The sequence below is a fragment of the Anopheles gambiae genome, chromosome 2 (genome assembly GCF_943734735.2).
Source record: "Anopheles gambiae chromosome 2, idAnoGambNW_F1_1, whole genome shotgun sequence".
Taxonomy (NCBI): domain Eukaryota; kingdom Metazoa; phylum Arthropoda; class Insecta; order Diptera; family Culicidae; genus Anopheles; species Anopheles gambiae.
Genome location: NC_064601.1, coordinates 31,098,907 through 31,118,930, shown reverse-complemented (window position 1 = coordinate 31,118,930; position 20,024 = coordinate 31,098,907). Strand labels below are relative to the sequence as shown.

The window sequence follows — 20,024 nt, the reverse complement described above, 5'->3', positions numbered from 1 at the left end:
GCGCTTCACCACAAACACAGCGTACCGTAAACGTGCGGTGTACTGGTTTATTCTATTGCCACCAACACCGTCGCAAACACACACACACACACAGACCACCATCGCTGCATTCATTGCACTGATGCACGCGCGACCGCACCACCGCTCGATGCATCCGCGAATACACTATTTTTGCAAACCCTAAACTAACCGCACATCATCATTCGCACGCGTGTGTGTGTGTGTGTGTGCACCGTACGAATGTGAGCGTGCGGGTTTGTGGATTGCTAGACCAACGCTCGGCCGTCGTTACCGCGACAACGACGAGCCGAACAGTAGTGTTGCAACGGTTGCACTGATCCGATCACTTTACACACATTTTTATCCGCCGCAGAATGATCAAAACAGGACTGGGATCGCTTGTACCGAGGATCCTGCGGCAACAGGTAAAATAAAGAAAAAAAAGCCAAATCGAACCAGCTTTCTTAATCGAACTGTGCAATTGATTCAACGCTCCTGCACTGTGCTTTCTTCCAGACGGCAGTGGTCCCTGGCACGCTAGTGTCGGTGAAAAATTATGCAACCGAGGCAACGTTCGAGACAAAGGTAAGAGCGGTGTCCGCACCGTGCGGAGTCGGGAATTTGTTGACCTTGAGCGCGGTTTTTTTATTTGCATCAACCGTGTCTCATCATTATCGAACACTTTCCGCATCGTACTTTTTTCACCACCCACTAAGTACGCTAAGTTTGCTGATAAACGCTCCTCCTCTTTGCAGCCCTTCAAACTGCACAACCTCAAGGAAGGGCCCCCGACCACCGGCAAGGTGACGAAAGATGAAGCGGTCAAGTACTATCGGCAGATGCAAACGATCCGGCGGCTGGAAACGTCGGCCGGCAACCTGTACAAGGAGAAGCTGGTGCGCGGGTTCTGCCATCTGTACTCGGGGCAGGAGGCGTGCGCCGTCGGCATGAAGGGTGCGATGCGCCCCCAGGACAACATCATCTCCGCCTACCGGGTGCACGGCTGGACGTACCTGATGGGCGTCTCGCCGCAGGGCGTGCTGTGCGAGCTGGCCGGCAAGCAGGGTGGCTGCGCGCGGGGCAAGGGCGGTTCGATGCACATGTACGCGCCGAACTTTTACGGCGGCAACGGGATCGTGGGGGCCCAGGTCCCGCTCGGTGCCGGTGTTGCGCTGGCCTGCAAGTACAAGGGCAACGAGGGCGTCTGTCTGGCGCTGTACGGTGACGGTGCGGCCAACCAGGGCCAGATCTTCGAGGCGTACAACATGGCCCATCTGTGGAAGCTGCCGTGCATCTTTGTGTGCGAAAACAATGGCTACGGTGAGGAGCTCGTTGTGTTTTCAGGCAGTGATGGTCCGTGACATCCGTAACTGATCTGATTTGCCGTCATTCTTAACACACGCAGGTATGGGAACGAGTGCCGAGCGTGGCTCTTGCAACGTGAACTACTATCAACGCGGCGACGTGCTGCCGGGCATCTGGGTGGACGGTATGGATGTGGTTGCGGTCCGGCTGGCCACCGAGTTTGCCATCAACCATGTGCTGAACGTGGGTCCGGTTGTGATGGAGGTGTATACTTACCGGTAAGCGGTGGAAGGGAAACGTAACCCTACACAGTACTCGATATTAATACTGTTTGTCGCTGCAGCTATTCCGGCCACTCCATGTCCGATCCGGGCACGAGCTATCGTACGCGCGAGGAGGTACAAGAGGTGCGCCAGACGCGTGATCCCATCTCTTCGTTTAAGGATAAGATTCTCGCCGCCGGTTTAGTGACGGCAGATGAGTTAAAGGTATTTTAGCACGGCCGCGCCCAGTTTTACTGGCGTACTTCCTTTCTCACTCTACTTTCACGTTGCTTCACAGGCCATGGACAATCAGATTAAGAAGGAGGTGGACGAGGCGACCAAGCAAGCTAAGGCAGATGCCGAAATTGGCCTGCCGGAACTTTCGACCGACGTGTACAGCCAAAACCAGGAGGGACCAATCCGCGGTTGTAATCCCGGGTCGTGGCTTAAGCACGCCACACTGAACCGTGCCGTTAACCTGTAATGCACCTGCAGCGCCGTACACCATTCATCAAGTGACCTTTGACGTGGAAAACCAACCAAATACAGATTAGTCTTACACTTTTACTTTCGGGCTACACCTCAAGCACTGCATTGGCACTGGCACTGTGTAGAGTATTTAGTTCAATTTTATTCAACAGATCGAAATAGGTAGGTATTGAGCAGCGCAGAGTTAGTCGCTGTCGCTATCCCGGTACGAATCCTCAAACTCATCCTGTCCCTCGTCGAAGTCGACGATGGTAAAGACGAACGCGTGGCAACCGAAGCGAATCAGTGCACCGTGGTACAGGATGGCACTGCCCTCCCAGCCGCACGCACGTGTTGGAATTCGTCGTTCCGGTGAGCACTTGCACAGTGGCAGGGATCGATCGGCCATACTATCGCATGGGAAATGAATACACAGACAAGAATGCTTGTTAGAAACAATCGTCATCGATTGGAGCAACCCTTGACTTACCAAGCAGAGGCGTAAGCCTCTTCCGCTTTCCTTTGTTCCCTTGTTTTGCGAGATTTTTCGAGTATGCTCTGCACATCCTGTTTAAGCTGATTCCGCGGATCACATTTTGCCGCTGCACTGTGCTCCTGTCCCGCGTTGATTGATGCTTTCTTACCGTCCGTCACGGTGTCCGCCGCGTTGCCATATTGACTGTACGCCGGATCGTACTCCGTTCCCGAGTGATCGCTGAAATCGCAAGCGTACAGATGCCCATTCACCTCCGTCCCGAACTCGGAGTAGTTGATGAGCTCAAACATTTGCGTAACCTGAAGGGAAACAAATAACGCAACTTACTAACATGAAGGTCACAGGCTCGGCTGCACCATTATACCTCATCGTAGAAGATGATTGCATGGCGGCTGGATGTGCAGCAACAGTCACCATACTTGGCGAGCGTTACATCGTTCCCCGGTCCGGAACCGACCGTAAAGGAGCGGTACGACATGCAGATCGCATCGGATGCGTCCACTTTTTCAAAGCAAAAGTATCCCTCCTGGTCCAGATTGATCCAGGTCAGTGCGGCCCGCACCCGTATTTGCTGGTGTTGCGCCTGGTTCACTATGCGGGTCGTCAGCTCGGTCAGGGCGTCCTTCTTCGAGGAGGTAGTTACGGTTGCATCCGACACATCTTGCATGGCCAGAGGATTAATAGAGTTTCCATTGCTTGACCCATTATTAGGTCTTTGCTTTTGCTTTCTCAATTCCGACTGCAGCTTTGCGTTCAGCGCACTACCGTTGGCCGCCGTAAACTCGCGCGCTATTCGCTCGATATCGTCCTTCGTCAGCAGCTCGCTGGGGAGTGGCATCTTCTTGAGATCGTCCTCACTCTGGCACAGCTGTGCGATTGCTTCCTCATGTGTGGTACCGTTGGATGTGGAACTAACCAGCAGATCGGGATGTTCCGCTATGAGTTGTTGCATGCGCTGCACTGCCAGTAGTTTAATCAACGCCGGCCCCAGATTATCCAGCTCTCGCATTGCTGTAAGTGAAAGTGATGGGGGTAAAATTATTTGCTTATATTATTATGTTTTAACAAAACCACGCGAATGCAAACCAAGAAACAAGAACTCTACGATTAAAATAAAGAACATAAAAGACAGAGTAAATCTAATTGCTCATTACATCGCTACTATCCTTTCACCCCCGCGTTTTTCTAGCGAATAAAATAATATTACGAATAAATTAATGTATTATTTATATTAATATGACTTCCATAAAAATAAAAAAATAATGAACATTATTAATTAAATTATTAGAAAATCCTATAGAATAAGCTTAACAAGAATACAGCAAGTGAATAATGCTAACTATAACAAAATAATACAGAATAATAAATCCGTTTCGCCTTACCATGTTCATTTTGATAACATGATTCAGTAATGTTTATCGTATTATTTGCTGCGTTCGAGCTTGAGCTTGGTGCCACAGAACTATTAGCTGCATCGACTGTACCACCATCAACATTGCTGCTACCATTTTCAACGACCGAATCAATTTCCATCTTAACATCCTCGCACCTGCCATTACATCCAGCATCGTGTCCGCCAGCTTTTCCGTCGTCCGTTTTCTGCTCAGTTTCCTCTGCACATTCATCACCACTTCCATCTTCGCCTGTGTTCTGTTTTTCAAAACCCATTCGTTCGTCCGCTTCCTCGATCGCTTGCAGCTCGCGTTCCACTATCTGTAGCAGCGTCTCGTCATCGTACTGAACGGGCTGTGCATCCTGGAAATGCATGGAAGGGTTCACCTGTCGCGATCGCAGGAACGTCGTAAGCGAAGGCAGCAGCGGTGCACGATGCTGGTAGTGATACTCGATCGACGGTGGTACAATGATTTTAGTCCGCTGGCGAAACTTTTGCTTCAACCGAAATGGAGGATTTTTGCGGTGCACTTTGCGCAGGAATTCGGTTTTAACCGTGTCGTGCTCAATATCGTTGCTGAACCGATTCCACAACCGTATGCGCTCGGTTAGCGAAACAGAGGTGACCAGTTTGGAGTCCTACAGAGAACGAAACAGAAATGCTAATTAATATCTGCCTCTCACTTCAGAATCACCTATTTTCATTAAATCAATTTAAATCAACACGAAGCAGCGATACTTACCACATACTGTTCAACGTGGTTCGGGCACATCCACATCGTCGTGGGCATTGCCGTAAGCGGCGGATCAAGACAGTCCTGGTGGAACACCAGCTCACAGTAATCGCAAGCGATCAGTGGCGCCTTTCGGCAAGACTGCCCACAGCTGTGGCACGTTCTTGCGGGCAGCGGCACCAATCCCTGACTATCGAGCTCGTGCATCTTTTTCGGTTTGTTCCGCTTACCCATCCCATCTACCTTTTCCGCCCCCGGAAATGGGATGCACATTTCCATTTCGACAGGTAGCTCAAATTGCTTCGGATTGAGTATCCGAGCCGCTTCTATGAGCTGATCGAATGGCGAGTTAGTGGTTTTACTACACTCGTCCCACTTTTTCTCCGCGCGCGATTCGATCTGCTCCAGGTCAGCGGCCAGCGAAGCAGCTGAACTCATCGCAATCGCCTCCGACGGGGGCGTTGTTGGTTCGCTGCAGCCTGCTAGCGAATCGTTATTGTCACCATCGTGCGAATGCTTACCGCCGGAGCTGCTCGAGGTGAAGCTTTTGTGGGACAGGCTGCGATCGCGCACCCGTAGCTTTCCGCCCGTGCCCCACGCGTCACTAACGTTCATCGCCGATTTGCATTTGCACGTATGGCAGACCCACTGCCCGTACGGTATTTCCTCCTCCGAGAGTGGCGGATCGTGACACCCCAGGTGGAAGGAGGATGGACATCGGTCGCAGCAGAGCAGTGCGCCGCCCTCCTTGCACGAATCGCACGTATCGTTATTGTGTCCCCGTCCCGGCTTCCTGTAGTACGGATGGTTGTTCCGCTTTTGCTGGTTGCGTCCGAGCGAATCCATCGATTCCGGTGGCTTAATGAGGGCCTGGATGAGCTGCAAGTAGGGACGGCGAAAAAGCGCCACATTATAACACACCGTTCCGTGCCGTTTCGTTCAGCAGCCCACTGGCCAGCGGAAATTATGAATGAGCACTTGGCACGATCACTTACCGGCATTAGGCCACCGGTGGCCATCATGTCGTCCGGTTGAGCACGCTGCTTGCCTATTTTGGCGTTCATTTTTGTGCGATTGGTTTCGGGTCCAGCAACTGGAAGGATGCTCAGATAAACGCCACTCTCCGCACAAGCACAACCAGCACCACTTTGTTTGTGAAGCGCTGACAGATTGCAATGTGTCTGTTTACCTCGGCATGTACGCGGTGCCTAGTGGGTGGACACATTGACTGGTTTGTTTGGTTCAAAATTCCCCGAAAAGGTATTGCGAAGGGAAACTACTTCAAATCAAACTTTTCAGATATTATTTTCTTTGTCATAAATTAAGTTTTGCTCCAATATACGAAGAAACGTGGAAAAAACGACATTTCCTCTATAAAAAAATAACAAAACCCACCTTCGACCAACTGCTCTAACGACCTCAGCTGTCAGAGCCAAAGTTGACACAACGCAACAAAAAAACGCTCTGTTTCGGTCTTTGCGTGTGTGCGTGTGTGTTGGAAAGGAATCATAATTGTGACAAAATCGTCTTATGATGTGATTTCTGTCTTGTCGTGTTTTGTGTTTCCTGCTCGTAAAATCCGTTTTTTCTTGTGTTTCCTTTCGTTTTCGCCGCAGTCCGGTGCAGCCTGTGCTACCCGCTACCCGACCGCGTATCTCGCCTTCCGGATGCTATGTTTTCCGCTGCGTTGCGTTGTTGCTGATCGATAGAAAACACCGATTAGCGCTGTGCGAGCCACAACAGGAAAGGGAAGGGAACGACGAACGCAGCGAGTGTGTCCCAGCATTTCAGGGAGGCGAAGTGTCTGGCCCCAAGTGTGTGTGCGTGTGTGTAGCCAAATCCCAACGAAGCAAGTGATCCGATAATGGCCCGGGAGTATGATCATTTGTTTAAATTGCTTATTATTGGCGACAGCGGTAAGTGAGGGGCTTGGTGGGGTCGCAGTTTCGGGTAGTGAGGAGTCTGCGGCAAGCGGGAGTGCTGGGCAGGAGGAAGGGCGCCTAGGCATCGATGGGCGAATGTTGTCAGATGATGTGTTGCCGCTAAACACCCCCTCGGGCGGATTGTGCGTCTTCTTGCGAACGAGTGGCGAGTGTTCATTGTCTTCTTCAACCATCGTAAACAAAGAAAGCAACCGTCCGTCCGGACGTGCGTGAGCCAAGGGTTTAGCTTCATTATTCGTGGTTGCGCTGCTGTGTGTCTTCTAGATCGAGGAAGACACATTTCGAACCCCCATGTTCCAAGTGGCCCGCCTTTCTGTCCAGGGCGGTGACTAACCGAGTCGCCAATTGTATTGTGCGTACGATCGTAAAACGGGGCCGCTATATCAATGCTCCCTTATCAGCAGTGGTTGGGAGTAATATTTATTTTTATGCTGCCGCTACTACTTTTATGCTTCTGCAAATTTGTTTTTTTCATTTGCTAGTCCACTCTCGGTGGCCAAATCTAAATCTAACGCTGGTCGTTCGGTCATCATCTCAATTGATAAGCTACCCAGAACTGATAAAAAGTTGTGAAAAAATTGCCCCATTAGGATAAGCACAGCACAGTTTGTCGATTTGAGACCGTACATGGGAACACATGCATTGCCCGGCCCGTCGGTTTGCCTTACATTCTTTCCCAGCATCCCATTTCGCTCATCCCATTGATACTAACCCGGACCGGCCTACTTATAATTAATTTCGCAAACAATCGACCTTTTTGATCGCTCTAGGCGTCGGCAAGTCCTCGCTGCTGATTCGTTTCTCGGACAACACATTCTCCGGAAGCTACATTACGACCATCGGCGTGGACTTCAAGATACGCACAGTGGTGATCAATGGTGAGCGGGTGAAGCTGCAAATCTGGGACACGGCCGGGCAGGAACGGTTTAGGACGATCACCAACACGTAAGATCGCCAGTACACGATCGCTGGCCTGCGTCACGCGGAGAACGGTGCTAAATGGAGCGTTGAATGATGAGAACTTTTTTTTCCTCCCCCTGTCTTGTCCCTTATCATACGCATGGTTTGCAGCTACTATCGCGGAACACACGGCGTCATCGTGGTGTATGACGTGACCAATGGCGAATCGTTCGGTAACGTGAAGCGCTGGCTGCAGGAGATCGAATCGAACTGCGATATAGTAAACAAAGTACTAGGTAAGAACACGGGTCAACCCCAAATCACGAACGCCGCTTCGCACGCACTCCATTGTACTCGATTTTTTGCATTTCAGTTGGCAACAAAAATGACGATCCAACGCGCAAGGTAGTTACCACGGAGGATGCGGAGCGTTTCGCCAACCAGATGGAGATCAAGCTGTTTGAAACATCCGCCAAAGATAATCTAAACGTGGAGGAGATGTTCCTCGCCATCACCGAGCAGGTCCTGAGGCACAAGAAGCAGACGCAAAAGCAGCAACAGTCGGAAACGAACAACGATACGGTACAGCTCAAAAAGGGTACGCACAAAAAGAAGAACAAGTGTTGCTAATGGTCGTGGTGGGTGCAGGGGTGAGTGGGTAGCCTTTATGTTGGCACGTCCCGTGCCGTGGGGGTATGCTTCCGTGAGTGTTAGCTGTAGCCACGGATGGGTGTTTTGTGTTTCTGTAACATATTTACTGCATCTACTGCCTCAAACATAACTGCAACTGGTCGGGCGAACGGAGAACGGCAACATGCATCGTACAAGTGCGTACATAGGAGTAGAGAACAAATAGCACAGCAAATTCCGAAATTTTATCGCACACACTATTACGGTGCGCAAATAAGGTGAAAGGCCACCGCTGATCGGTGGCACGATTGCGTATGATATTGGCCTCGATAGTATTGAACGAAGAGACTGGACAAGCTGTACGGTAGATGCGTGCTTGATGAACGCATTGGCCTTCGAAGAAGAAGCTCTAATCTAGGACGACCCAAAGCGCCGACCACCATTCCACAATGCGGCCACAATCCTGACACCGGTTATGTGTGGGTTCTTTTTGTTTGCCGATGCCGATTTGTTTGTCACTCGCCGAACATCTCTGACTCCCAAGCTCCACGAATCCTACCCAACAAAACCAACAAACATGCTGTCGCGAATTCCGAAACCCATGAAGCAACAACACTTCTCACCGTTCTTTCCAGCAAACCCTCCCCCTCGTAAGCGTAAGCGTGTAACAGTAATAATAATAATTATTATTATGGTAATTGTAAAATGCTTCATTATGATTTTCTTGGTTTAAATCGTATATTTAACACACACACACACACAAAAACCAGCGCCGAACCGGTCACAACGGATAGACACGAAAAATCAAAGCTTATCGAAAAACATTGTATAAAAAAAGTGGAAACTAAACGAAATGGTAAACAAAACTGTATCGATTTTCATTAAATGGTATTCATTTACAAACATAACTTTAACAAACACGAACCGAAACTGCGCGCCTTCTACAACGGATCACATCGCTCGAATGGACTGCCGGTGGAACCTTCGGGACAGTAGCAAACCGGAACGTGATGTTTGGTCTAACGGGCAAAATGGGCAAAACAAACAAACAAACAAGCGAAATCAACGGTGCTGCCATTCTATACGTACATCAATGACGCGGTTAATCCGCCTCGAGAACATTCATTCTTACCGAGCATGCCGCATTGGTACCGCAGCTGTAAATACACGGATCGACACATTTTCCCTTGCGGCAGCCCTGGAACTCGGTACAGTCACCGTCGCTCACGCACTCTGGCCGTACGCATTCTTTGAACGGATCGCCCAAGTATCCGAACGGGCAGGAGCATACCGGAATCCCGGCGGAGTTTAACCGGCACGAGGCCTGTATCCCGCACGGATTATCGGGACATTGAGCTGTGAGCATTGGGGAGAAACGAAGGACGGTTGGCAATATGAGAATGGCTTAAATTTCTTCTTCTCACCATGTGGTGTGTTACTCACCATTGCTGTGACTAATAATCGCCAGAACGATACCAAACACTGCCAATTTAAACTGCGATCAGAAACGATAGGGGGAAAAAAAGGAAACAAAACAAACAAACATGAATGTTTATACATATTGATTTGGATTGCTTTGAGTCCGGAACGGGTTGAACCGATTCGTCACAAACAATTGAAACGTAAACTGTTTTATCTTTCATCAGTAGCAGACAATCAGAATCATTAGAACCTTTTACGATTTTTTTACGATATTATTTAAAGTTTTATTTCTTATTCACTGCATACTGCTTAACTCATATCACCACCAGCTAATTTTTCTCCCAAAACTAGATTACTATTGGGCGTAGCGTAATTGCAAACTTTTCTATGCGTTTTGTACCGAAACATGTAACGTACCATAGCTATGATATTTCACTTAGCACAACCGATTTTTCAAACTTATTATTGCGGATCCTTCCAAACCGCGCTGTGGATTGTGCGAGCTACACCAGTGTACTGATTACGAGGCACTGGATGCAACAGCTATATTAAATCTAGCCCAGCATCATCCATCCCAGGCAAACCGTTTTCTCACGGAACTATGTGCCTTCATCAATGGCAATTGTTTTGTGGAGCGTGCGTAAAATGAAATAGATTGACTAATTGATGCAAACTACGGCAGGCACGAAACCACCACACGAACCTTCAAACGCTCGGACACCTGTGCCCACCGGCGGTAGGATTCGTTGACCTGTGGTGTGCTGGTCATAGAAATGTGGTTTAAAGTACAATGCTGTTAAAATATTACGATTTGCGCACAATGTTTACAGGTATTTCACGGAGCACGTGGGCTGATGCGCAAGCGTCGCCTTTGCGCAGAGCGAACCGCATTACTGCTAACAACGCGATAAAGATCAAAAGGCAGCGCAAACGTCGAGGCACGCATATCGGTGGGATGAATAATTGGGAATTTACCCTCCGCTCAGTATCGGATGTGTGCATCATGGGAAAGCATTGTGTTTCTGGTTCCTTCCAACTACAGCCAATGCCAGATCGGTAATAATGCACATTTGTAAATTGAGTATTGAAATTAGGGACATTCTTTTTTTTCGTGGAAAATTATGTTTTATTTCATTTTAATTTTGTCATATTTTGAATGATTTCAGTGTATTATTTCTTTTTCTTTTTTTATAAAACCACCATAGTCATAACCATAGTCGATTTTCTGGTAGTAGTAGTCGAAATGTAAAGAATAATCGCACGTTTAAGTTACCCGTTATCGTTCGCTCATCGTGTTGTTGCCCCACATTTTGGGGGGGAGCATTCGGTCGCTCATGTCGGTGGCAGTTAAAACTATTCACAAAAAGTTATCGGCTATGAAGGGTGAAGGAGGGGAGCTGGTGAGATATGATGGTTCAATAAGTTAAAGATGAAGCATTCGAACGTCTCGGTCGATTCGTTCGCTATAGCGACTAGCTTGAGGTGTTCCGGATCATGCCCGGGTGGCAGCGACAAACACAAACACTCAATTGCCGTGCAATGCAAAAGGGAGGAGGACGACAGTGGGGTTAGGGAACTGCATTTCGTTTCTTGTTATATCGAGCCACTGGGTAGTTGCGGGCCGTACGGCACGATACCAGCGCATCGCCCTGTGTGCCCGCCGGACAGGTACAGACGGCAAGATGGCGCTTCGCTTGGCACTGAGCACCTGGGAAAATGGGGACCAAAAAAAAAAAACAACGATTTAGAACCGTGTGGCAAACACACATCCATTCCGCAAGCGGGTAAACGTACCAACTCCGCACTGTCCACTGCAAGGATCGACACACTGGTACGCGATGCAAGCCTTATGATCAGCACATTCTGCATCACTTTGGCATTCGCCCTGTACGCAAAAAGTGGGGGTGGTAAAAAACTCGTCACCTTCTCGTCGACCACAAATGTTTACAGATAGTAGTAGTAACTTACTCTCACACAGCTGCTCAGTGCATTGCCAGTGTAGCCAGGCGGGCAGGTGCACACGGGCCGTTCCTGGTTGCTGCGGTCATACCCGGGCGTACAGACCGCATTCGTGCCGCACGGGTTCGGGCTGCACAGGTCTTCCTTCGTAAACGGCCGGCAGCTGATGAACGGATCGCCGGTCATGTCGCGCGGGCAGCTGCACACCGGCGTCAGGCCGCGCAGATTGCAGTCCGCATTTACACCGCACGCCCCTTCGCACGGGTTTTTGCAGATGCCGTAGATGCAGGCCGGCCGACCGGCGGGACAGTCGCGATCGCCGAAACACTCCGGCCGGCACTCGGTGAACGGGCTGCCAATGTACCCCTTCGGGCATTCGCAAACGGCCCGATGGTTCGTTACCCGGGCACAGGTCGCACCCTTGCCGCACTGGTTGCACCCATTGGCGCACTTGAACTGGCTGCAGTACTGGTTGGAGCTACACTCCCCGTCCGATTCGCACTCGTGCCGGCAGCCGGACAGTGGAGAACCCTATTGAGCAGGGGTGGAGAGGATGATCGTGGGGAATTAAAGCATTTAGCCGGGGCAAATAACAGTCAGAAGGATGTACTTACAATATAGCCCGGCAAACAGGAACACGTCGGTACACCATTGATTACGTTACATTGAGTGTTGGATCCGCAAGGGCTCGGACGGCACAGCTCCTCTACAAAATAGGGAAAGAATTAAAAATCCTACTTCGTTCTTCTCTCCTTGCACAGTCAAGCCCGGCAGCAGGCAAAATTACATCGAGTCAAATTTTACTACCATCCCATACAAGGCATAATTGCTCGCAACTCGTTGAAAAGCAATAATTACAGACATAATTTACAAGCACGCATATTCACATACATAGGTACTGCTACCATATCCCCACGAGGTCCATATTTGGACGCGACAACCTTCGGACCAGTATGTCGATTGGTTGTTCAGAAAAAACAGTGCTTCCTCCACCCGTGTATTCAAACGGTTTCTTACATCAAACATCGGCCTCACCGTTTAGATGCGTAGGATTTTGGCGACCAGCAAATTATTCAGATTTTTCTATACAATATACCATTGTGTTGCGTTGTGATGGCTTGCGTACATCGTTCGATCGTTTGATTGTTCCGGGAGTATCGCCCACGTGAATGAGATGCCATTTTTTGTTATAAAGTGGCAATAATAAGCGCAAAGAAGCGCGATTCCGAACATCCGAACGAAGTTGCTTTCTACCTACACAGGCGAAGCTAATAAAACCCTAAACAAACACCAAATCTTTGTATGTTTGAACTTTAAAAAAGGAGGATCACACATCGAGTTGGCTGTGCCGCTACGGTTTCTCTGGTCAAGCACGGTTCCCCTCATCTCCATCAAGACGATCAAGACGCCGGAGACCGGAACCGCCACAAACACCGCGTTGCTTGGTGAGCTGGATAGCTTCATCGTGTTGCAGCCTACACTAAGATGTGTTGAGTAAGTGTTGCCGTTGCCGCCTCCAGCTGCAAAACTGTTTGTTTGTTTGTTTGGGTACCTGTGGAATTCATTTCAGCGTACGCGCGATAATCGAAATCGCACCAACATTGGGTACGTCGGTTCAAAGTCAAGGTAAGCCAGTTCTACAGATGGCGTACTACACGCCACATGCCGGGGCAGCAAAACCACCCGGATGGACGCACGCGCCCCGCAGCGCGTAGGTGTGGCAGTGGCTGAGAACAAAACACTAACCCTCCCCCTGCCACTACGCGATCGTGCCGCGCTAATGTAGATCATCACGCAGGCCCTAGTTAGTCTGCGATCGGATCGGTACCATCTCTTCCGGGAAACAGGGGGGAGGGGGGGGAGGGCACTGTTTGGAGTGTGGGTTTGTTTGTGCATCGGGATCGGTTACTTACCCGGGTCCTGCAAACGGCAGCTACTGAACGGATCTCCTGTACGGCCCCGGGGACAGCTGCACACGGGCACGTGATTGCGCACCTACAGCAAAAAGAGATCATCGAGCAGAACGCGGTGAGCTGAGTGCATTGCTCCAATTGCGGTGCAAACGATTGGCACCGATTAGCTTACCTCACAGTTGGCATTGACACCGCACACGCCCGCACAAGGATTGACGCAGTTCCCGTTACGGCAGGCCTGATCGCCACGGCATTCCGAATGGTCGAGGCACTCGGCCCGCCGACACTGGACGAGCGGATTGCCGCTGTAGCCGGCAGGGCAGGAACAGACCGGGCGGCCGCCGGCCGTTTCCTGGCACGTGGCGCCTACCCCGCACGGATTGCGCGAACATCCTTGCCCTATAAGGAGACACGTGCGGTGGAAGTAGAGAAAGACGGGTGGGGTGTTAGCGTGGTTATGCAATCGAGGTTAATATGGAAATATGGGTATATGCTCGAGTACTATTACTACTGCAACTACTGCTACTGCGTACTACTACCACTACTACTACACACTACAACCACGACAACTACTTTTACAGAAACTGCACTTCCAAGTGTATTAATTTTTTGATAAAAATTAGTGTGAATCAGATTAGTTTATCTCATATACTACACATGTTTGTTTGTTTCAGGAGTTATTGGTCATTAGAAAGTGATGTAGGAATAGGTGAAAATCAAAGACTCAAATATGGCCACATCGAGCTTTCGGTTGAATTTGAATTTGACTGACATGCGAGGGGAGTTTGGTGTGCGTCACTTTGTCATGGTGTACTACGATTCGCTGTGTCAGTGAGACAATAGGTGCGATGTGTGATCAGAGCAGGAGCGCACCAATAGTGTCAGTTGCGTAACGGTTGCGCCAGAAAGGTAACACTTGCGGCGGGAACAGTTTGTGGGAGGAGTGTCCTAGATTCGCATTGTGTCGAACTGCTGTGTCCTATTAGTTTTAATCCAATCCGCTCTGAGAGTGCATTTGAAAAGCAAGCATATTTTGCACAGGGTGTGAAGATTAGGGCATGTAAATTAAGTGAGAAAGTGAGTGGGAGGGGAAAAATAAAACTATTCCAATGCCTTCCGTCGCAGTTCCGTCATCGTAGGCAATGCGGCGATTTCCGGCTGACACCACCGTCCCGGAGGTGGACTGATACTGTCTGGTCGTGATACCCTGCGCGTTCGTGTAGTACACGACCTCGGGCTGAGGGTTCGGAGCCGTGTACGTGTAGTAGGAGTAGACGGGAGAGGTGGCCGTAGACGGATCGACTTTCGTGCGCGTTATCGTGACGATTTCGTCGCCCGCCCGATAAACGGTCCGTTGCGTACCTACGGCGGCGAGCCAAACGTTTCCAAACACCAGCAGCGCCAGCAGCCACCGGCCCCGGGCAGGACTCGCCAACGGCTGTACCGGATGCTGCAATCAAACCGGAAAAGACAGCAAACACATTAAAATGGTGGTGTTTCTTCTGTTGCTGTTTAGTTCACATATCGCAACACGTGTGCACCTAATGTTCACTAAAAGGACACCAAAGCGCTCACATAAGCGTGGGATTGCATTGTTTATTCTCGAAAACACGGGGCTTAGTGCACCCAATTACTGAAGTGCTACGTGAACGTGCGCCATTTTTAATCAACTATCGCACCCGCTCAGTAACGTACCATGTTTGTCAACGTTCTTCACAAATTACACAATAATCGACAACAACTGCGATTGTTTTTCCAACCCCGAGCTGCCCCTTTCCTAGGTGTTTGCACACACAATTGCACAATTCGTTACACCACGTCAAGGTTTTCGGTGCACAACACACTTTCGCGGACGCGGACTCTAGCCCGTTTTTCGGATCCGATCGGTTCGATAAACCGATTGTCAACCAACTGATCGAGTACCACCGACGGTGGAGGTATATATAAAAACTCGCCCACCCCGCCCCTCGCTGCATTACAACAACAACAACAACGGTAAATGGTCATCGCTTGTTTCGCGCCCGTCGCAGCGATCTTGGAGGATCCGTCCCCAGCATCCGTCTCCTCGGTCCCCACTCGGGCGTAAACCGCTTGCAAATCCAAACACCCAAAGCCAAAAACAATTAAACGACACCAATACAACTACCACCTCACCGGTAGGTTGACCGAACTACACACCCCCTCCCCACAGAATCCAAACCATGTGTGCTTGTGCAGGTAGGAAGGGGAGTTTCATTTTCAACCCCCGCAGTTATGAGACCCAACCGATGATGGCGCTTCGCTTGAAGACACCCGGGAGACGTTGGTTTGGTCCGCGTGTGCGCCTTTGCGTTCTAACGTAGGTTCGCCGATTTTGCCAAACGTGTTCCGTGTCAACCTTGGTCGAGGTTAAGCTGCATTACGACGACTCGTCGGCTACTCGCGGATCGATCTGTTCCATTTGCGGAAAGACCAAGATCAGCGCTTTGGGAACAACCCCTGGTAGAGACACTTCCGGAACATGGCGGGAGTGGCAGAGAGGTTCCATTAGGAAGTTGTACCCAACATGGTGGAGGCAAGGGGAAGAATATCAAATAAACAACCAAAGCTAACGTTGTAGTGCAAATAATACATACTAGTGGTGGGAGCTCGGGATTGAACCTACGCGGTTCCGATTCCGTGTACGGAGTCAATTCCGGAGCCGATTCCGATGCTGGAATCAATTCCGATTCCGGTACTAATTCCAGAGTAGACTCAGGAGCCGAATCCGGAGTCGACTTCGGAGCCAATTCCTATGTTGAATGCGGAATAGAGTCCGGAATCCAAATCGGCTACGTAATTGGGAATCGTAATTTGCACTGGTAATGGAATCAGAATTGACTCCAGAATTGGAAATAGCTCCGGAATGAGAATCAATCTGTGCCTGAAGAAATATCAGAAGCGAAATCAGTCCAGGAATATCCGTGAGAATGGATCGTTTACAAGTAAATTTAGATTATTTGTGGCTATGGATCCAAACGTCTATTCTTATGGAGATGCCGAAACCGACTCCGATGTCGAAGCCGATTCTGATTTCAGAGCCAATTCCGATTCCGGAGCCTATTTATATTCCGGAACCGATTCTGATTGCGGAACTGATTATGATTGCGTAACCGATTATGATTCCGGAGCCGATTCCGAATCCGAAGCCGATTCCAATTACACAGCCGATGGCGATTCTTTAACAGATTCCGATTACGGATCCGATACCGGAAACTGATTCCGACGAAAACTTCATTTTTCCCATCACTAATACATACACACGATGGAATGGAATGGAATGTGTATCACGGTTGGAAACTAAAAAGGAGGCGGTTGCTTGGATCTTTTCCAACATCACGCCCCCGGTTCGTGGCGAAGTCATCATCAGCTGGCGTTCGGATGTTGGGAGGAGAAGATGGAGAATAAATGGAGTGACAAATAAAAGCGCTCAAAACAAAATGGTAATGGCGATCCTATTGGTATGATATACAAAGCGCACAATTTAAAGATGTTAAATTGTCGAAATTTGTTTCGAGGCGTTGGGGACCTCCACAATACCGTTCCTAGAATAGTGTGGAAGAACGCGAGTTTGAGGACACAATTAAAGTATGAGGGTGTTGTTATTCATGCAATCATTTACGGATCCTGCTGTGAGGTGTGTCTTGCCATGATTTGTGTCTGAATTAGTTTAGTCTTCTACATTAGCTGCCCAGTCTACTAATCAAGGAAGCATATTTTTTCAACACAACACCGGAATACAAAGTAGTGGTGCGCGTTTGTGAGTAAGGCGGGTTTTTTTTGCACTGCCTGAATTAAGTAAGATGTACGATATCGCTGAATAATCTAAAATCGAGCAATAACCGCATTTCGCAGTGGGTGTACGGTTGTGGGAACATTGAAGGTCTACGTCGAATGATGGTCATTGTGAGTAAGTTTACACGAGCACTGGAATTACACCACTTAAAGCAACGGTGGCGTTCTTTTTGGCAGGGGCGTCCAACTCAATGTAAGATTGTTTTCCCTTATTTTATTGATTTCTTTTTTGAAATCATCTTTATCAATTTCGGAGATACTGTTTATGCTACCCATAACATAACCTGCTTCGATTACTCAATATTTACAGCATCTCTCTCTAGAAGTACAAACGGCTCATCTCCTATACACGCATCGAAGTCACTGACGGCCAAAACATCAAGAGTTTTATGTCTATTTGTTTAACTGTTTGTTTAACATACAAAACCATTTTTGGTGAAACAAATGTATAAAAACATAAGATTTTTAATGACATAAATATTGTTTATTACATCCAGTAAAATGAAACTGTTAATACCGTACGATAATTATTTGTCTGTTGAACAGAAAACAAGATTATAAAAAGGCATATTAGCATAGAGTCAGGGCAGTAGAAGCATGATTACACACGTGATTGTTCGTTTTTGTTCTAGCAATGATAGTAAACCTACGTAAGGAAACACAATTTCATACAACATAAACCGAGCCTTACTGGTGGTAGGTAGCTGTTGATGCGGATGACCAAAGTTTGAAAACAGCAGAATATTAAGGAAGCTAATGCTGTTCAGTCATCTTTAGGATGCCGAAGGATACCGAAAAAAAGGACAATGTCGGCGTATCTTTATATCCCAAGATGCTGCTGCGGTTATGACTTTAAACAGATTGTTTGGACTCTCACGCACCTGATTTAACTTTGCACTACAAAAATATTGCATGACAGTGGCTGATTAGAGCTGCCAGCATGCTGATCTCCTGCGACAGGTCGGTCATATGCTGGGGCGTGGCAATGAGCGTCGGAGCAAACACGGTGGCCAGGTTGTGTTCGTTCATCTTGTTGATCGTGTGATGCGAAGCAATGCGATTAAGGTGCTCGAGAATGTACTTCAAACAGTGCAGGTGGGCGGGTGGCAAGGCTTTCACAGCGTTCCGCAACGCTATCACTTGTTCGCCGATTGATTTCTCTCCTGGAGCGACACAAAATAATGTAAGCCAACTGTGTAATTCCCCGTTTTCCCGTGATTACAGCTACTTACGCATCGATTCCATAAACAAGGGGAATGATTGAAACGTTATCAAAGGAACGGGAAGCAGCCGTAGGTACAGCTTCAGTACGCCGGCAATCACATTGATGTTGCTGTACATCTGGGCGGATACGTCCGCCTTCTCGCCATCCTTATCCAGTGCCATCTTGAGCGCTTCGATTTCGTCCGCAAATCCCGATATCCGGTAGATACCCTCCTGCAACATGCCGTGGTTTTCCACCTCCTCCACGCACTTCTTCACAATGAATGGAATGCGACACTTGTGTGCCGTCACTAGCGTGGTCAAATCGACCCCAAATATTCCCCGCAAACGTTTCAGATCCGGTACGCATTTGGCCGGTACCAGTTCCGAGCATTTGAAGTGCGCCATAAAACCGCAGTCTAACAAAAAAGAAAAGTAAATATACTTTTGCTACTGTCGTATGGAGGGGTTAAATCTATCTTACCATCACATTTCACACCCTGTGAGGTGAAGCCCCACAAAAAGTTAGCGCAAAACTCGCACCAATTTAAGCCCTTGAATGTGTGAGTTTTAAACGCATGCTGTTTTTCGTACTCCGGATAGGCGTTGTCGTGTGTGTCCGACTTTTCAAACTGCTCCTGGTCTGCGCCCTTCGCACCACCATCCCGATCGTCCGCTATTTCCGTGTCGGCCGACTCTAGACTGTCCTGCACCATCGGCAGTTTGGACGGTTTGCACAGCGAGCGCAGCTTGCGTCGATGCAGCGTCATGTACGGGCTCTGTTCGTAGCATTTCTTGGTCTGACTCATCATTTCTTTCAGGATCGGGGCAGCATGCAGGCGCATGTAAAAGTCCACCAATCCGTCGGCAACCATCTCTTCGACGGTTTCGAACTTTTTAAAGTTCTCCCGCAGATAGTGGCCCTTTTCCGGGCAATAAAATATCTTAAAATGCTTGGTCGCCTGGCCAAAGCGCAAACTGAGTGTGTAGTAGTTGTCGGCACCGGGACTGCGTCGCACCAGGTAGCTACCGTCCGGCTTGTCCTTCAGCATCTGCTCACACTCCTTGTGGTCCATTGTCCCGTGATACTCTTTGCCGTACCGGGTGGGTCCCATGATGTCGTCCCGCTCGCATAGCACTGGTTTTGGGGTGGGTGCGTCAAGCTGTATTTTATACACTGCAAGAAAAAGTTGCACGGCTGTTCATTACGGCTTCGACTGATGCAGTTGGGGTAAATCGGCAACTTACGCTCGGGCTTCCACACATTTGGGACGGCTAAAAGTGCATCTTTAGACATCGTCGACGACTGTGGCCCGGAATGTTGTCCTCTAGGCCGTGCCCATTCGTCTAATTTGTAAATAACAACATAAACACAAAGCATTCTATATTTAGAAATGACAGCGGGCCGCTTTTTCCGTTTTTCATGACTAGTTGACGTGTTGGAAATTGAATGCCCTGTATCTTTTCCAAGACATAATTTTTCTTTACTTCGGAATTTAAAAAAAATCCAAGGATATTATAAAAATAGCTGCAGTAAAAAGAAAACATATACCTTTTTAGTTCTTGTATGCCTTGAACGCTAC

General features: G+C 48.8%; 6 protein-coding genes across 7 annotated transcripts; 2 read left to right on the top strand and 4 right to left on the bottom strand.

Moving 5' to 3' along the window:
- The first annotated feature begins 113 nt into the window (after positions 1 to 113).
- Positions 114 to 2,135, top strand: LOC1272922 (pyruvate dehydrogenase E1 component subunit alpha, mitochondrial). Its single transcript, XM_311846.6, has 6 exons — positions 114 to 425; positions 517 to 585; positions 756 to 1,320; positions 1,406 to 1,583; positions 1,649 to 1,793; positions 1,867 to 2,135. The coding sequence occupies exons 1-6, from the start codon at positions 375 to 377 to the stop codon at positions 2,050 to 2,052; spliced, it is 1,194 nt and encodes a 397-aa protein (XP_311846.5). The 5' UTR covers positions 114 to 374; the 3' UTR covers positions 2,053 to 2,135.
- A 44-nt stretch (positions 2,136 to 2,179) lies between these two features.
- LOC1272923 (PHD finger protein 12) lies at positions 2,180 to 5,831 on the bottom strand. Its single transcript, XM_563067.5, has 6 exons — positions 5,654 to 5,831; positions 4,668 to 5,537; positions 3,915 to 4,563; positions 2,897 to 3,543; positions 2,527 to 2,831; positions 2,180 to 2,446 (listed from the first exon to the last, which is right to left on the bottom strand). The coding sequence occupies exons 1-6, from the start codon at positions 5,720 to 5,722 to the stop codon at positions 2,242 to 2,244; spliced, it is 2,745 nt and encodes a 914-aa protein (XP_563067.4). The 5' UTR covers positions 5,723 to 5,831; the 3' UTR covers positions 2,180 to 2,241.
- A 247-nt stretch (positions 5,832 to 6,078) lies between these two features.
- Positions 6,079 to 8,997, top strand: LOC1272924 (ras-related protein Rab-35). Its single transcript, XM_311848.6, has 4 exons — positions 6,079 to 6,574; positions 7,372 to 7,546; positions 7,673 to 7,797; positions 7,875 to 8,997. Exons 1-4 carry the CDS (start codon positions 6,523 to 6,525, stop codon positions 8,129 to 8,131), a joined length of 609 nt encoding a protein of 202 aa, XP_311848.5. The 5' UTR covers positions 6,079 to 6,522; the 3' UTR covers positions 8,132 to 8,997.
- Positions 8,986 to 10,370, bottom strand: LOC133391112 (delta-like protein A). Its single transcript, XM_061641810.1, has 4 exons — positions 9,971 to 10,370; positions 9,575 to 9,626; positions 9,264 to 9,487; positions 8,986 to 9,150 (listed from the first exon to the last, which is right to left on the bottom strand). Exons 1-4 carry the CDS (start codon positions 9,971 to 9,973, stop codon positions 9,073 to 9,075), a joined length of 357 nt encoding a protein of 118 aa, XP_061497794.1. The 5' UTR covers positions 9,974 to 10,370; the 3' UTR covers positions 8,986 to 9,072.
- Positions 10,371 to 10,652: 282 nt separating this feature from the next.
- LOC1272925 (neurogenic locus notch homolog protein 1) lies at positions 10,653 to 15,336 on the bottom strand. 2 transcript variants are annotated; one of them, XM_061641808.1, is made up of 8 exons: positions 15,121 to 15,336; positions 14,539 to 14,875; positions 13,598 to 13,824; positions 13,426 to 13,507; positions 12,127 to 12,218; positions 11,522 to 12,043; positions 11,348 to 11,438; positions 10,653 to 11,261 (listed from the first exon to the last, which is right to left on the bottom strand). In XM_061641808.1, the coding sequence occupies exons 1-8, from the start codon at positions 15,121 to 15,123 to the stop codon at positions 11,122 to 11,124; spliced, it is 1,494 nt and encodes a 497-aa protein (XP_061497792.1). In that variant the 5' UTR covers positions 15,124 to 15,336; the 3' UTR covers positions 10,653 to 11,121. The 2 variants fall into 2 exon arrangements, with proteins under 2 accessions (XP_061497792.1, XP_311849.4); XM_311849.5 differs by having other exon boundaries at positions 14,788 to 14,875.
- Positions 15,337 to 17,700: 2,364 nt separating this feature from the next.
- On the bottom strand, positions 17,701 to 19,843 carry LOC1272926 (N-chimaerin). Its single transcript, XM_311850.5, has 4 exons — positions 19,690 to 19,843; positions 18,926 to 19,618; positions 18,471 to 18,860; positions 17,701 to 18,401 (listed from the first exon to the last, which is right to left on the bottom strand). The coding sequence occupies exons 1-4, from the start codon at positions 19,820 to 19,822 to the stop codon at positions 18,136 to 18,138; spliced, it is 1,482 nt and encodes a 493-aa protein (XP_311850.5). The 5' UTR covers positions 19,823 to 19,843; the 3' UTR covers positions 17,701 to 18,135.
- Positions 19,844 to 20,024: the final 181 nt, after the last annotated feature.